General features: G+C 40.4%; 1 protein-coding gene across 1 annotated transcript in view; it reads right to left on the minus strand.

The window, feature by feature from the left end:
• Positions 1-9,570: 9,570 nt before the first annotated feature.
• The window catches only part of LOC143125789 (microfibril-associated glycoprotein 4-like), a 28,602-nt gene continuing 22,604 nt past the window's right edge, over positions 9,571-15,568 (minus strand). The window contains exons 4-6 of the mRNA XM_076287535.1: positions 13,965-14,061; positions 12,255-12,422; positions 9,571-10,354 (exon numbers count right to left, since the gene is read on the minus strand). Of these exons, the coding sequence (XP_076143650.1) occupies positions 10,104-10,354; positions 12,255-12,422; positions 13,965-14,061 (516 nt within the window). The 3' untranslated portion in view covers positions 9,571-10,103. The remainder of the gene's footprint in view (positions 10,355-12,254; positions 12,423-13,964; positions 14,062-15,568) is intronic.

Consider the following 15,568-nt stretch of genomic DNA (forward strand, 5'->3'; position numbering starts at 1 on the left):
GTAAGCATATACAGCACAAATTCTCACACTCAGTAGCTTCAACACTCTGTGGCTCACATGACTCCTCCACATGTACACTAAATTGCCAAAAGTATTGGGTCACCTGCCTTGATGCAGGCCAGTCATGTCTTTATGGACCTTGCTTTGTGCACTGGTGCATTCCCAAACTGTTTCCAAAGTTGGGAGTATGGAATTGTCCAAAATGTCTTGGTTAATGTTGAAGCATTCAGAGTTCCTTTCACTGGAACTAAGGGGCCAAGCCCAGCTCGGGATGGCCACTTCCTGTTTGGTGTGGATGAACTTGACCTCAACCCAGGAGAACACCTTTGGGAGGAATTAGAGTGCAGACTGTGAGACTGTCTCCTCGTCCAACATCAGTGTGTGACCTCACAAATGCGCTTCTGGAAGAATGGTCAAAAATTCCTATAAACACACTCCTAAACCTTGTGGAGCCTTTCCAGAAGAGTTGAAGCTGTTATAGCTGCAAAGAGTGGACTGACGTCATATTAAACCCTATGGATTAAGAATGGGATGTCACTTAAGTTCATATGCGCATCAAGGCAGGTGACCCAATACTTTTGGCAATTTAGTGTATGCTCTTGTGTTTTCTTGAGACAGTTCATTGTTTATGAATAAGGCTTCAATATTGACACTATATTAAACTGTTAACAGAACCAAAGCGTTGAGGAGAAACCTGACACTGTTATCCGCAGCCTCATTGTGTACCTGGGTGAGAAAGTGGAGGACCTTTTTGAAGATTGCCAGGTAAAATATGATTACAGCTCACAATCAACTTAATGATTTACTTTCTGGAAATGACGTCATTATGAATGAGGAAATTCTGATTTGTCGCTCAATAGAATTGTCTTTTTTCTTGTAAATTGTATGCAGGAGGACTGCCGCAGTGATGCCAGGCAACATGTCCTCAAAATCCTGGTGGTTCATGGTGCAGAGGATCCAGCTGATGTGGCCATCGTTGTTGAAGGAAAGGAGATGATCGAAGGATGTGGATGCACCGCAAAAGCGTGCGCATTGCTTATGGGACTCATTTATGCCCTCAACCTTGCATATCCGCCAGCACTTCGATACACGTTTGAAGTTTTCCAAAAAAAATTCTTGGATTTGGATGGCATTAAGCTGTCCCCAAAAATACAAGCTTTAAAGTTGAAATTGCTGGCTTAAATGCTTTCACCAGATCACCATCTCAACCAGTTGTTGGAAGTTTTTGTCAAATGCTTTTGACTTCCCGTTAAGTTGTGTTATGTTGTGTTGTGTTGTGTGGTATGTTGTGTGTTTGTCTTTGAGAGCAAGATAATATTGACACAACCACATCTTTGCAATATTTGCCGACAAATTGAGTGTTTTATCTTTGATATGTTGTAATACTCGGAGACAAAAAACATTGGGTAGGAGTGGCATTGATTGTTAATTTTACTAATGGTAAAACATACTGTCCTTTTAGGATTCTGGTTGTGTTAGCTCTGTCGCTGTAAAACTTCACCTCCTGTTTTTTGTTTTTTTTTCCTTGTGATATTCTCATTTATATTTTATGCCTTAAACATGGGTTAAACATTTTGACAGGCAGTATGTATGGTCACCAGTGATATTTTAGTTATTAACAAAAAAAATGGTGAAGAAAAGCAGTCATTTGAATGAGCATTCAACAGTGTTTCAATACAGCAAAAACATATCAGTGGGTACATGCAGTGTTGAGTTTCAGTGACTGCCCCCGACATTTTTTGTTGCCCGCCGCCCCAACGTTAAGTTCATATAATGTGTGAACATTGTGAGCATGGCTGTTCTGACAAAATAAACAGTTAATTGCATTACATTTTAATTGTGTGGTATGTGGTAAAAGTATATTAACTGCATAAGGTTAAGATTTATCAAAAGAAAATAAGTAACATTGGAGAATTGTGAGTAAAACAACTTAATACAACTAGGTAATTAAAATTTTCAAACAGAAAATATAGTAAAATCTAGACATGTAAGATTTACTTAATATTTTGATAACTGATATTCCTGTATGAAAATAATTAAATAACATTTACATAATATCATCACAAATGTTAAGGTTAGTAGTAAGTACATTGTACTTGATACTGGTAAGTAAGTTATACTTGATATTACAGCATTAAAATTTACTTAGAATGTTTGAGTGCAAATACTTACAAGGATTTTATTAAGTAAATTCTACAAGTCATTTCTTTCAGTGTACCATCTTCTTGTTATCAACTACTATCTTGTTGCCATAAGTTAAATAACACAGTATGTTGTTCCCATAATATAATAACATATGCACACAAGATAAAACAACAGTGAGTTTGTGGGCACATATATAAATCTGAATTATTTGCATGACACATGCTGTTGTCATTTCAGAGATAAATTGACATAACTCTAAACCTGATGGCACAGATGTCTGGGTCTGTCAGGATCTGGGCTGGACTGATTATTTTGTGCCACCCTGGTGGCCATTTTGTGTATTGTCCTGTGTTTGTTTTTGCCTGTTCCCCATGTGCTTTGTGTTACCTGCCTGTCACCTGTCTTTGTCTCCGCCCCATCTCCTTATTTGGTCTGTGCTTCCTGTCTTCTTTGTTTTCCCTCCATTTCTGCCTCCTCACCTGTTCCCTGTTATTGTCGTCTTTCTGTTAATTGGCATGTGTATTTCTACCCTCCTGTTTATCTGTTCCTTGTCAGATTGTCTCTCTGTTTGTCGTGTGTGTGTGTGTGTGTGTGTGTGTGTGTGTGTGTGTGTGTGTGTGTGTGTGTGTGTGTGTGTGTGTGTGTGTGTGTGTGTGTGTGTGTGTGTGTGTGTGTGTGTGTGTGTGTGTGTGTGTGTGTGTGTGTGTGTGTGTGTGTGTGTGTGTGTGTGTGTGTGTGTGCGCGCGTGTGTGCGTGTGCGCGTGCGTACAAATACTTCATTACTGTACTTAAGTAGAAATGTCATGTATCTGTACTTTACTTAGCTATTTAAATTTATGTCAACTTTCACTTTTTTTCACTCCACTACTTTTCCTAGATAAAATGTATACTTTTACTCTGTTATATTTCCACTAAGCATCTTCGTGACTCGTTACTAAAACATAAAATTAGAAGAAATGGGTGCGACTGCAATAAGGGAGGTTTGGCGAATCACTGCTCCTAGATTGCATTACGCACGCTCCGCACGATGCGCACTCTATTTCAGCGCTTGTTTGTTGCTAAAGGAGGAGGACGCACAACTGAAACCGCCATGGAAGCACGAGCACCTACTGGAGGACCTCCCGTTATCATAGATGACCACCCCGACGATAGTGGTGAACTCGGTGAACAGGGTAGTGGTGAAGATAACGGCATACACCCGTGGCTGTATTTGCAAGAAATGTTTCTGTACATTGGCAGCTTTCTGTGCAGCTGAACACTCCGCTACCTGCCTCAGCAGCCTGTGAAAGGCTATTTAGCATTGCAGGACTTGTCTTCAGTCCAAGAACAGCAAGACTGAATCAGGCCCGGGGTGGGTAATCGGGAGAATTCCCGGTGGCCGCTTCACTTTTGGGCCGGTCAAGGAAAAAAATATTGACATTTGTCACGTTAGTCTATCTTTTCAGTAGGACACGCTCCACATTCTGTGCATGACACCAATGCAATGCCTCTGCATGGGTTGTAGCCTACGTGAGGGAGTTCTCCCCTCCCAAAAAGAGTTGGTTGGGTCCATATAGCCCGTCTTTTCCAAAAAGTTTTCTCAGATACGGATAGCCGAGCCGGTCCTACAGTAAACACAAGCGTCAGAAGGATGGATGGTAGAAAGAGGCCAGGAGAGACTGAGCAGCAGATCAACCAGTCGACCACTGAAAATGATGAGCCCGAAATTAGTGATGAGGAGGCCATGACTACAGGGACAAGTAGAGAGGATAAATTAAAGTTATTTAATGTAAGAAAGAGCAATTACCCTACATAATAAATATGCCTTGTTTGCTCTGAAGAGGGTGTAGTAAAAGAGTAGGCTAAATCACCAAACAACAATATAGCCTACCCATGCAAAAAACATGTAGCCTAAGACCCCGTTTACACAAAGAGAAAACGCAGATATTTCCCTGCGGTTTGGCCTCTCGTTTACACCAAAACCCCGTTTATCACAGAAAACGATTATTTCTAAAACCTCCGGCCAAAGTGGAGATTTCTGATAACGCCAGTTATGTGCTGCCGTGTCAACAGGGATAAACGGCGTTTTAGCTTCTTAAACGTCACATTATTCGCCAGAAAATCCTTAACGTCATGTGAGCGCCTATGTTTACAGATTCTTTGGCTACTGATCAGGATTATCATGGATGCTGTTAAGGTGCTACTAATTTTTACTTATTTTTTGTAGTCTAACGCTACACGAAGGAGTAACTCTACTTCGCTGTCTGTCCATACAAACGAACCTCACGCCATGTTTGCTGTTTTGAAAGGAACCGGAAGTCGCTCGTGTTAGTCGTTGGTGTCGATTCTGAGGATTTTGAATGGCCAGCATGGCTTTATTCCTTTCCCTACACTGCCACCCATAGGTTTGGCATAGTTATTATGGTGCTCGACAGCGTATTTATGCGGGTTGATGTAAATGACAAGTTTTTTGAAAACAATGTTGTGTGCACAATGTTATTATTGAAAACGGAGGGGGGAAAATATTTGTTTCTCTAAATACCCGGCTATGTATAAATGTGGCCTAAATATTAGTTTATTATGCCTCTTTGTGGAAGTGTGGGATAGGCTACATTTCAAAGGCTTTCTTTCTTTCTTTCTTTCTGTTTTTGTTAACTTGTGGAATAGTGGAATATTTTTTAACTTCTCAGTTAAAGTGAATTATTATATAACCTTTACTGTACACATTTGTTGAACCATGGTACTAATAAAAACTACAGGATAGTAAGAGCTGAAATGTTGCTTCATTTATCCAATTTCCACCACTATGGAAAACGTTGGCCGGTCTTTATGGAGCTAAATTTGTCTCAATAATATTTGTATATTCGCAGAGGGGGATCCACAAATATTTCTTGATTTGCATGTGTGTTTTGATATCTACAAATAAAAAAAAATATTTGTAACTCGTATATTGATTTTTACAAATATAGATGTGCATTTGTAAATAAATTGCCATTTGTAAAACCGAAAATTTCATTTGTGAAATGTGATTCTGCAATTTTGGATCACCAGCACACGCATTCTTCGCTTTTCAAAGTTACGTGTTTTTGAGACGTTCTTCACATGAAAGTCACACAAATCCACACGTAAATAGGCCTACATTAATTCACCGGCACACAGAAATTGCAATCCAGTAGATGGCGACATCCACAAATATTTCTTGACTTGCATTTGTGTTTTGACATCCACAAATAAAAAAATCATATTTGTAACTTGTAAATTGGTTTTCACAATTGTAGATGTGTATTTGTTAATGAAATGGCATTTGTAAAACTGAAAATTGCCTTTGTGAAATCTAATTTTGCATTTGTGGATCACCAGCACACACAGTTTTCGTTTTCGCATTTGTGGATCAGCATTTGTGGATCACGTATTTTTGAGACAAACTTTGCGGCAGAGAAGCCACCCAGATCCACAAGTAGCCTGCTGACACTTTCTAATCCAGTAGATGGCAGTGTTGTTCTATGGGACTCATAACCAAAGATTCTTTGCTCATAACACACAGAGCTAGCGAACCTAGTTCTTAAATCTAACAAGTTATGCCTTTTACAACAAGGTTTTTGATGGAAAAGTGGTGTTTCATTTCCATAATCTTTGTTTAGTAAACGCATAAAACCGTCAGTTTGCAAGCGAAATCAAGAATTACGATCTTTGAGTTTGTTTATAGTTACCTAGCAACCGAGGCTTTTAAGTGTTAAAACCAAAGATTCTAGAACAGAGTTATGAACATCAGACGCTTGAGTGAAATCTCGACCTTATTAGTGATTGATAGCCTATCTTATGCACTGTGTTTAAGCAGGCTGTGAACAAAGGGTTAACTTATAGCCTACAGGTAGAAAAAAGAAAAATAATATAACGTTAGCTAAGTTAGTTTGCCTGTTAGCTAGCTTATCAGTAGGCTATACAGTCTCTCAATGGGAATTTATGTGATCTATTTACCAGTGCCATAGCCTAGCTACTTCTGTCTAAATAATAGGCCTATTTACCTCTCCTTATTCAGTGTAAACTTGGAAAAAGATCAATTGGGCCTTTCACACGGTCAGTTCTTGCAGTTCATTACCGAGTAAAAAAAACGCATAAAACCGTCAGTTTGTAATGTAGGCCTACAAGAAATGTGGTAGCACAGCTGTAGCCTACGCGATTTTACTGATTCTTGAACTATCAGCGCAGTGTTGACTTGCGCATCTTTTTTAGATGGTGAACGTAAACGAAGGAAAGCCTAATTGGACGGGCAAGACTGACAAGTAGACAGGCCTGGCCGTGGCTACGCGTATGCTTGGTAGGCAAAACTAGTGGGAAAATGTCTGTAAACAAATTTGGTAGCCAGAAAAAAGAACATAAACAGAGGATAGAAAATACAAAAAAGGAGGGAGAGAATGCAAAGAAGGTAGGCCTATGGTTCTTGGCTTCACATTCGGGCAACAGACGAGTTCGAGGATACGGTAGGACAATGATGACATTAATAGGCCTACAGTAGCCCGCTGTGGCATGGTCACTTCATCTATATTATTTTAACTAATTGATCTGAATTGGTTGATGTTTCTCCTGGTAGCCTGTGCTCAGGCCCATCGCTAGAAGGCAAGCAAACCAAGCAATTGCTTGGGGCCCCGAGCTGGCCAGGGGCCCCAAGACAACGACTAGTTAAGAATAAAATGCAACGACAAACTGTGAGCGCCCCTTTGATAGTCAATGCAGTAAAGTGCAACGACACTGTTACCGGCAATACCGGGATCCCCCTCAAGGGGGCCCCTCTCAGTAGTCGCTGACAGCAGCCAGCCAGCCAGGTTTGTGGTCTCTGCTGCTGCCGCGAAAATATAAAACCTCAGCAGTCATAATGAAGCGGAGTTATGCGTCCGGAAGCTAGAAGAGAAAGGAAGAGGATGACAAGAAAAACAAGATAGTGGTAAGTGATAAATTACACTGGATAAAATATCTCTACTTGTCTTGTACAAATGGTGTAATGTCGCAGCAGGAAGGCTAGCCTAGCAAAAACTGTTTATGTTAACTACCTGCCTGACGGCCCATGCTGCTTGTAACAAACTAGAACAGTTAGCTTTTTTTCCCCGAACGGACGGAATATGGTTACATACTGTAATATGTTTATTAACGGGATAAGGAAGACGCAGATCTGTTCCAGAATCACTGTTTATCGTATTTAATGACATAACATTGCTATAGCTTTGTAATAGGTTTTGAAAGTGGCATAGCTTCTCTGCTATACTAACTATTAGACCGTGATAATCTATTTACCAAATGGGGGTTAGGAAAACCACACAATAAATTCCGTGCATCAAAGCAGACTGGAACTTTCATGTCTAGTAGTATTCATGCACGCCAGCTGTTTACTGTCTTTAAAGCACCAGGTGCGTCTGTCTAATTCTCAAACAGCAGAATGCTTAAATGCTATGTTAAGCTACAAGTAGGCCTAGGTCAATGTATAACATTAGCTTGGGATGTTTTTACAGTAAGCATTGGTAGTTGTGAAAGCAGCTGCATCCCTTCTAAATATCAAAATATGGAAATGCTAACATATCTTTTCTTTCTCCCTCAAGGTGCTTTGCTTAAATTTCTCAGCCCTCAGGCTCTTCCTAAGGATACCTCCACTAATGAAGATAGCCTGAAAGGTTAATCTTATGTGTGCCCGCCTCTGCCTGAGCCCTTCTCTGTCCCCGTTTACCCTGTGTTGTCTGTGCCTGTCTCTGTGCCCGTCACCGTTCCCGTCACTGTTCCCGTCACCGTGCCCCTCTCTGTCTTTGCCCGAGTGTCCAGTCTTTGTCTGCTTGTTCCCTGCCCAAGTCTGCACAGCCATCTATCTGTCCTGCTCGTGTCTGCCCCGATGGTTCCTGCTCTGTCCCGAACATTTGTCCTGACCCTGCCTGCCAGTCCCTACCCGCCTGTTTCATAAATTGTGTTTTGTCCGTAATTCGGCCTGGTGGAGTCTTGCACTTGGGTCCTCCTGCACAACCCTGACAGGGTCCCTTGGCCACTGTTTGAAGATGGATGGCCTCATGTCTCAGGATCTGTGGCCGGTTGCACAAAGCACCTTAAGTGTTTTCCCTTAAGTATGACCCTTAAGACTTAATTTCTCCTTAGGTAAGGGATTTACTTAAGGGTGTTGCACAGAATACCTTAAAATGTTTCCTTAGTTAAGGAGAAACGATAAGGGATTTACTGCACTGAAAAGGATTTTCCGGCACGAAAATTCTATAGTTTCCACGGAGATTTTTCAACAGCTGTAGCCTACAGCTAACTGCCTTTGCCGCGATGTTAGTTAACCCACCGAACACAGTAAAGCTTAATGATCTTATCATTCATCTTACCTAATATTCGCGGAAATTATCCAGGTAGCAAGTAAAGCATGTTATATTATATACGTGAACTGAACAATACTAGTTGTCAAGTTAGAGATGGTCCTGACTGTCATCAGTGCACCAACGTTTTGCCTAGCGAACCGAACCGAAGCTCATAGGCTAACAAGACATCCCCATGAATTGTTAACGTTAGCCTACGTAAACCACACAATACAGCATGTTTCTGATAGGCCTAGGAAGAGGAAGCATATTAACAGAGAGGTTTAATTTTGAATTGTCAAAAGTAGTTAATAAACTTCATTTATCAGCATCAATTCGGTTAATAATATGGTTAAGGTAGAGTCAGATGTCCCTTAGGTTTTTCCCCTTAGTTAGACTAATAAGGTCGTTTGTGCAACAGTTTAAGGGATTTCTTACAAGAAAAGGACAAACCCTTAAATACTAAGGGAAAATGTTAAGGAAACCTTAAGGAGAAAACTTAAGGGTGTTTGTGCAACCGTTTTTATTTTAAGGGACCCTTAAATCAGATTTTAAGGGAAAAACTTAATTTAAGGTGCTTTGTGCAACCGGCCACTGATCACTATGAAAGTGGGGAAGGAGCGGTGGCATAACATAGTTGTGCTAGGCCCCAGCACAAGCACCACCCTACCCCCACACAACCACCCCCTACCCCCCCCCCCCCCAGTACTGAAGTCGACACACTTCCACCAAATGAAAGAAATGATTGGAAATGAATTTACTGGAGCACATTGTGTTGCCATTAATTCAAACACCAGTTCTTTCAAGTTTAACTCTTCTTTAGCACCCATAGATGAAATACCCCTCATCTTAGTCTATTTCTCTTTGTGTTCTCAGGTCTTGTTTATCCTTAATGCTCATCTTTTAACACACCACACCCATAATACCCATCATAGGCCCGGCAGTTCAGCAGGACTACAGCATGCATAAGGAATGAGTGACTACAGTGAAGGGAACAGCTAAATTTCCACTGAGTAAAAATGGCATGCTAATGGCTCATCGATTTAGTAACACAATAACATCAAGTTCTAACAAGGTTTTGTCAGAAGATTACAAAATCAATCGCAAGATAACAATATATGCTTGAAATGTTTATTAAGAGTTAACACCTAGGCAATTGCATGACCACACCCATTACAGTTATTAAGGTATTTTTGTACACAGATCACCATATTTATACCACGCTGAAAAAAGAATGTCCAGTTTCCTATAGATGAATTGAGTCCCACACTCAGCTTGTCTTCTGGGGGATTTTCATTTATTTCAGTCTAGGATCAGGCTTAAAGGAGCTATGTGTTAGGGTACGATCAGCCAGGATCACAGGTAACACAGGTAAATGCCATTCCTCCGTTGACTTGCATTGCATTCAGTACAGCGGCACATGTACTGTGGTACAACGTGATATTATAAGAAAACCAGTTCAAAGGTAGCTAGATTAACAATTGTTAATTGTGGGTAATGGACCAGAATCCCACTTCACGCTTTATCAAAACCTCCAAAAAGATATCAGAAAGAGAGAGAGAGAGAGAGAGAGAGATAGAGAGATGGAATAATCCACACACTCCTTAAGTATCACATCACTTCTAAACAAAGAGGCTCTTCCACGGATTTCTAAGCCACAGGCCTAATCTTCATAGTGATGAATTTCAGTGAATAATGGTACCCTTTAAAGGCGTGCCAATTCACAGAAATAGCGTAATGATCTGTAGGGCCCCACAAGTAAGCACCATTGGGATTGGAAACATGGCAAGCTCGATACCAGTACCCTCCAAGATATGTGCTAGCACAGTTTGCAGTATAACTGTCTTGGTCCTTGTCAAATGTACTAAACTTCATCCCATTGTGGAGAGTCAAAGAGTCTCCTGTAAAAATGAAAATAACTATGTTATCTATACGTACAAAACAAAACCAGAGAACACTGTAATAAATTCATTTTACATCCATATATAACACTTGTAGACTGGAACGCCTACCGATATCAAATAGTGTAGTCGGAAGAATGTGTACATGTGGATCCCTGATCAATGTGATTGATTAGGCTAGACCAATGATTTCAAAGTTAATGCGCCCCTCTACGCCCCTCACCATGCTAGCGTTGGAAACGTATCCCGATCATGAGTCCCCAGACACTTTTGCATTAAGTGAATTAGTCTGGTTTTAAAGGTTGTACAGTATCAGTGATAGCGGGAATACGTTACTTCTGTTGATGTTCAAACAAAACAGAGAGCTAGCTCGTTACTCCCTCCCCCTGCCTCCCGTGCAATTAAAACTCTCCTAAACGCGCATCTCGTCGGTTATTGGTTGAAACACTTTATTTTGCCTTTGAGTGGGTTGCCAACCCTTGTTGGTAGCAATTGTTTTTGTGTACAGATCTCGGAGCCTAGGCTGCCAACAGAGACACGTTTTTTTGACAGTCTGCTTATGGGGCAGACAGCTAGCGGATCGTCCAAAAGCTACCACCCCCCTTCTATGAAAAAGAGTCTCCCATATAGCCAGTTTCTACGTATGAGGAGGATTTGTAGTACTGACGAAGAGTTTGAAGATCAGGCCAAATCTTTTCAAAACCCTCCACTTTTTGCCTATAAGAGGTGTCAAAATTTGAGAGATACGCTGGTGAGAGCTGACTCTTTCACTCCGCCAACCAATTGGCTTTCAACTCTTGATCCTGGCAACTTCCCCTGCAGGAGTTGCGTGAACTGTAATGCGATGATTAAAGGCAACTCCTTTTTACATCCACGGACCGGCAAGTCTTTCTCTGTGAAGGGGAGAATCACTTGCCGCACATCCTTTGTCGCTTACTTACTGAAATGTCCATGCGGGTTTTGTTATGTTGGTAAAACAAAAAGAGAATTAAGAATACGAATTAATGAACACAAAAGCAACATACATAATCATGACATTAAGTCATCTGTGGCAAGACACTTTAATGAATCTTGGCACGACGTCTGTACTTTGAAATTTCAAGGCATCGAGGCAGTTAAGCTTCTTAAACGGGACGGAGACAGGGAGCGCTATCTCCTTCAACGGGAGGCCTTCTGGATCTATACGCTCCAAACAGTACACCCTAATGGTTTAAATGAAGAACTGGTTTTAAATTGCTTCTTGTGAGTTTCTATGACCTTTGTGTAATGCATATCTATTTACTGGGCTGTATGTAATGTATAGCCTATGTGGTGGGCTCTCTCTATTTTTGCATAATTTTAAATAAATAAATTGCTGATTAATGCATTAACATGTAGGATGCCAGAGAAGGGGCTGAGAAGATGGGTGCACTATTGCCACCATCGTCCTATTTTGCATGTTTGTATTTTTTGCTTAGCCTATTTAATGTGTCAATCAATTGTATTTAGGCTATTATTATTTATTTCATTTTTTCATTTTTCTTAATGCTGATTAATTTGGCAACTGTTTGATAGGGTTTGCATACTATAGTCTGATGTATTGTGTCTTTTTTGTGCAAATATGTTGTACAACTGATGGTGCAGCGCACCCTTGGGTGCAGCTCACCTAATGACCTCATGTGATTCACCTGTAACTCTTTACCCCTTCAATGATAAAAAGCATTCATGTTGGTAGTCACACTACACACTGACGATGGCTTAGGCCGAAACGCGTCTGTGGACATGGCATTAATAAATAAGTAAAGAGAATGTACTTGAGAGTGCGGTTTTTCTATTTTAAGTTGTCACCTTTTTTGGGCCTGAAATCGCTGATACAACCTTTAGCCAGGGTAATATTTAAGGTTTCATTTCCCAAACTCACCAGCGCCTCCGTTGGTGAAGCCACTCACATTCAGCTTGTATCCCTGTTCCTCTGATGCGACAGAGAAGGAGGAGTACCTGGCAAAAACCCTGTTGCCCTCAAAGTCTTCCATGTCCACTCTCAGCTCGTATGTTTTATTTCTGGTGAGTTGGTGAAGTGACTGTAATCCTGCAAGAAAAAAAATGTAACACTTTACTTGACAGTATCGACATAAGAGTGTCATGACACAAACCCTAATCCTAACCTTTAGTTCTAACCCTAACCTTAACCCTAACCCTAACTTTTTATGACAAAAAACAAATGTCACTTAATAACAGAAGCGTTATGTCATAAACGTTTATGACTTGTTTATGACATGTTCATGACAGTGTCATGTCAATCTTATGTTGATACTGTCAAGTAAAGTGTAACCAAAAAAAATATTGATCAAGTAAACTCGGTCAATTGACATCCCAACACATCATTGGCACAGTTTCACACACTACATGATTGGTATGCACTTGTCGACTTTTTGTTGCGGAAGGGGTGGGATATGTGTAGTAGACAAACGTAACCCCATTTCTATGGATGATTTTTTGAGTGCTGTGTCTCCTCATTAGAAAGTCTCTGGCTATACCCGTGTATTTGTAAATATATTGCTAAGTCCATTTTCAGATTTGTTGCAAATAGCTACATTCAGAGACATAAAAAGAGAGCGTTGTGACACTCTTTATCACCACCACCTAATCAAAGGTTTCAAAAAAACTGTGCTGAATGGCTGAAATGCAGGAGAGGAGATTGGGATGTATTTCTGGATCCTGGAGGGCGTAATATAGTAACTCCGAGTGATTGGCCATTTTCACTTCCATAACTCCCATAATCTGAAAACTGCCATGGAAAAGTGCTGGCATTTTTTTTCCCACGGTTTGTTATGGGAGTGTCGTAACTCTGTTTTCTCTGCTGCTCTGGCTACATTTTGCCTTGGAATGGTCTGCACTCCCTAAGCCTTTTAGTTATAAAACGTCTAAATGTCATGTCTAACGGTCAGCGACACATGGAAAATTTGCTATTGTTATTTTTTCCCTCAGTCATATGCGCATCCTCAGGCCCAAGGAGTGGCAAACATGTGACGTTAAATAGGCCTAAACTAAATATCTTACCCATGCGTGGACTTTCCTCTGAGACTGCCTTCGAGGTGTTTATCCAGAGAATGCGGTTACTTCTCTCCTGTGTGGCGCATGCTTATAGCATCATTTTAGCATTCTTTTCGGAAAAAAGTTTATTACAGTGTTTATTTAAGTCAGATCTGAGGTTATGACGCCAGTTGAATTTCTCTGAAAATACAAAGGCTTAAAACGCTGCAGATGTAACGTTATTTGCTAAAATGACAGAGGTCAATGGAATGCTAACTAACAAGTGGTCAACATCTGGGGGGCCATAGCGGGTACACTTTCTGAACGTTCGCTTTCCTCCGTGGTCATATCGCTGTTGCAAGCAGTAATATGCATAATAAAAGAAAGTGATAAATAAACTCTGCCCTCAGAAACGGCTGTTGGGTAGCTCCTACAAAATAGCCCAATGAGAGGCCAATCACTATGCATTGCCTGACATTCTCGTCACTTTCTTTCTCTCTCTGGGAAATCGAGCCAAGGTATTTCCTTGATGCAGTCATACATGATCACTGCATGAAACACTGCAGGCATGAGCTACACTTTGGCTTTAAGATCTTACCCAGCCAGTACTCGCCCATGGTATTCCCAAACCCTTCCTTATACTGGTTCCAGGGCCTGTAGAAGTTCACTGAACCATCCATTCTTCTCTGAAACACCTGCAAACAGATGACATCTCAGGCAAGAGACAAGAATTGAAAGCTAACAACCTAGCAACCTACCATTTTAACCTCTGCCAGGTGTTCTCACCTGTCTATTACGGTTGGTTGGTTGGCACATTGATAACATGATTTTTTTCTGAGCAGGACTGCAATACAAACAGTTACACTTTACTTGACAGTGTCAATATAAGAGTGACATGACACTGTCATGAACGTGTCATGAACAACTCACTCAACTCTGTTATTAAGTGACATTCGTTTTTTGTCATAACAAGTTAAGGTTAGGATTAGGGTTAGAGGTTAGGGTTAGGTTTCATGTGTCATGACAGTGTCATGTGTTCACGACAGTGTCATGTAACTCTTATGTCAATACTGTCAAGTAAAGTGTTACCCATACATACCATAGAATTTGCTGGAAACAAGCAGACCTAACTATGATGCCTACATGCTTACATTTTCACTTTTCTGAGACATTATTTTGAGAAATGATGCTGGAAAGACAACCATACAGTATATGTTCACACATGTTTGCAATAGTTATGAAACAAATAGAATATCTTAGTTTACTGTTGATTACAATGACTCTGCACTAATGTTGTAAAGACTTTCTTTTTGTCTAGAAGTCACATACAATAACTGTAATAGGCTTTGTGCACTACCGTAGTGAAGAACTTTGGTTTTGTCTAGAAGTCAGCATACCCATTTCCTGTCAATCTGTCTATGCTGTCAACAAACACCTGAAGATGAGTGCTTCAACTGTACCAAAACATAAAAAAATACAATGTGGGTGACTCATGGGCCGCTCTAAGGAGCACTGCTGTGTTCAAGTCGATATAAAAAAAATTGTGCTTCCTATAAATACCAGCCTTCGTAATGAGGGCAAAATAATGAGGGCCAGGATTTTCCGTGACTGAGCACACGTTTTGGTACGATTGAAACACTTGTAGTCAGGTGGTTGTTGACAGCTAACAGGAAATGAGTATGCTCACTTCAACAACAGAAGTACTATTTCTGCAAACACAGTTTCAGGACTTTTTTGTGCACATCTGAAGCTACTTCTTTTGTGGGTGATTGACAGTCAGGGGACATTATATCAGAGTGTCATTAGTTTGACTGCAAAGTTTTTTTTTTTGGTGTCTTTCTGAAACATTACATACAACATTACATTATTCAAATGTCGTTTTACTGTAAGCTTAATTAAGGATTTTTATGGATGGATTTGGCAGACGCCTTTGTCCAAAGTGACAATTATTAGAGTGCATGAAAATGCAATCTACTGTTATCCGATTTCTTCTTATTATTCTTCTTCTAACGCTTTTTCTGCGTTTAATGCGGCTTCAACCGTTTAATGTAGAAACTTCATTCAAACTGTGTTACGTAGGTCTTACTTAGGACAGGTGGGGAATGTATTTTTCATATTTGTAACTTTTATACTTTTTGAACTATTAATTAAAAACTATTAAAAATTTCCCCATAGACTTAACACTGGCGATTATGGCATCAC

The sequence above is a fragment of the Alosa pseudoharengus genome, unplaced genomic scaffold (genome assembly GCF_046254945.1).
Source record: "Alosa pseudoharengus isolate Yale_2024_CS ecotype anadromous, Long Island Sound unplaced genomic scaffold, YU_APseudo_1.1 YU_APseudo_1.1_scf_1, whole genome shotgun sequence".
Classification (NCBI taxonomy): domain Eukaryota; kingdom Metazoa; phylum Chordata; class Actinopteri; order Clupeiformes; family Clupeidae; genus Alosa; species Alosa pseudoharengus.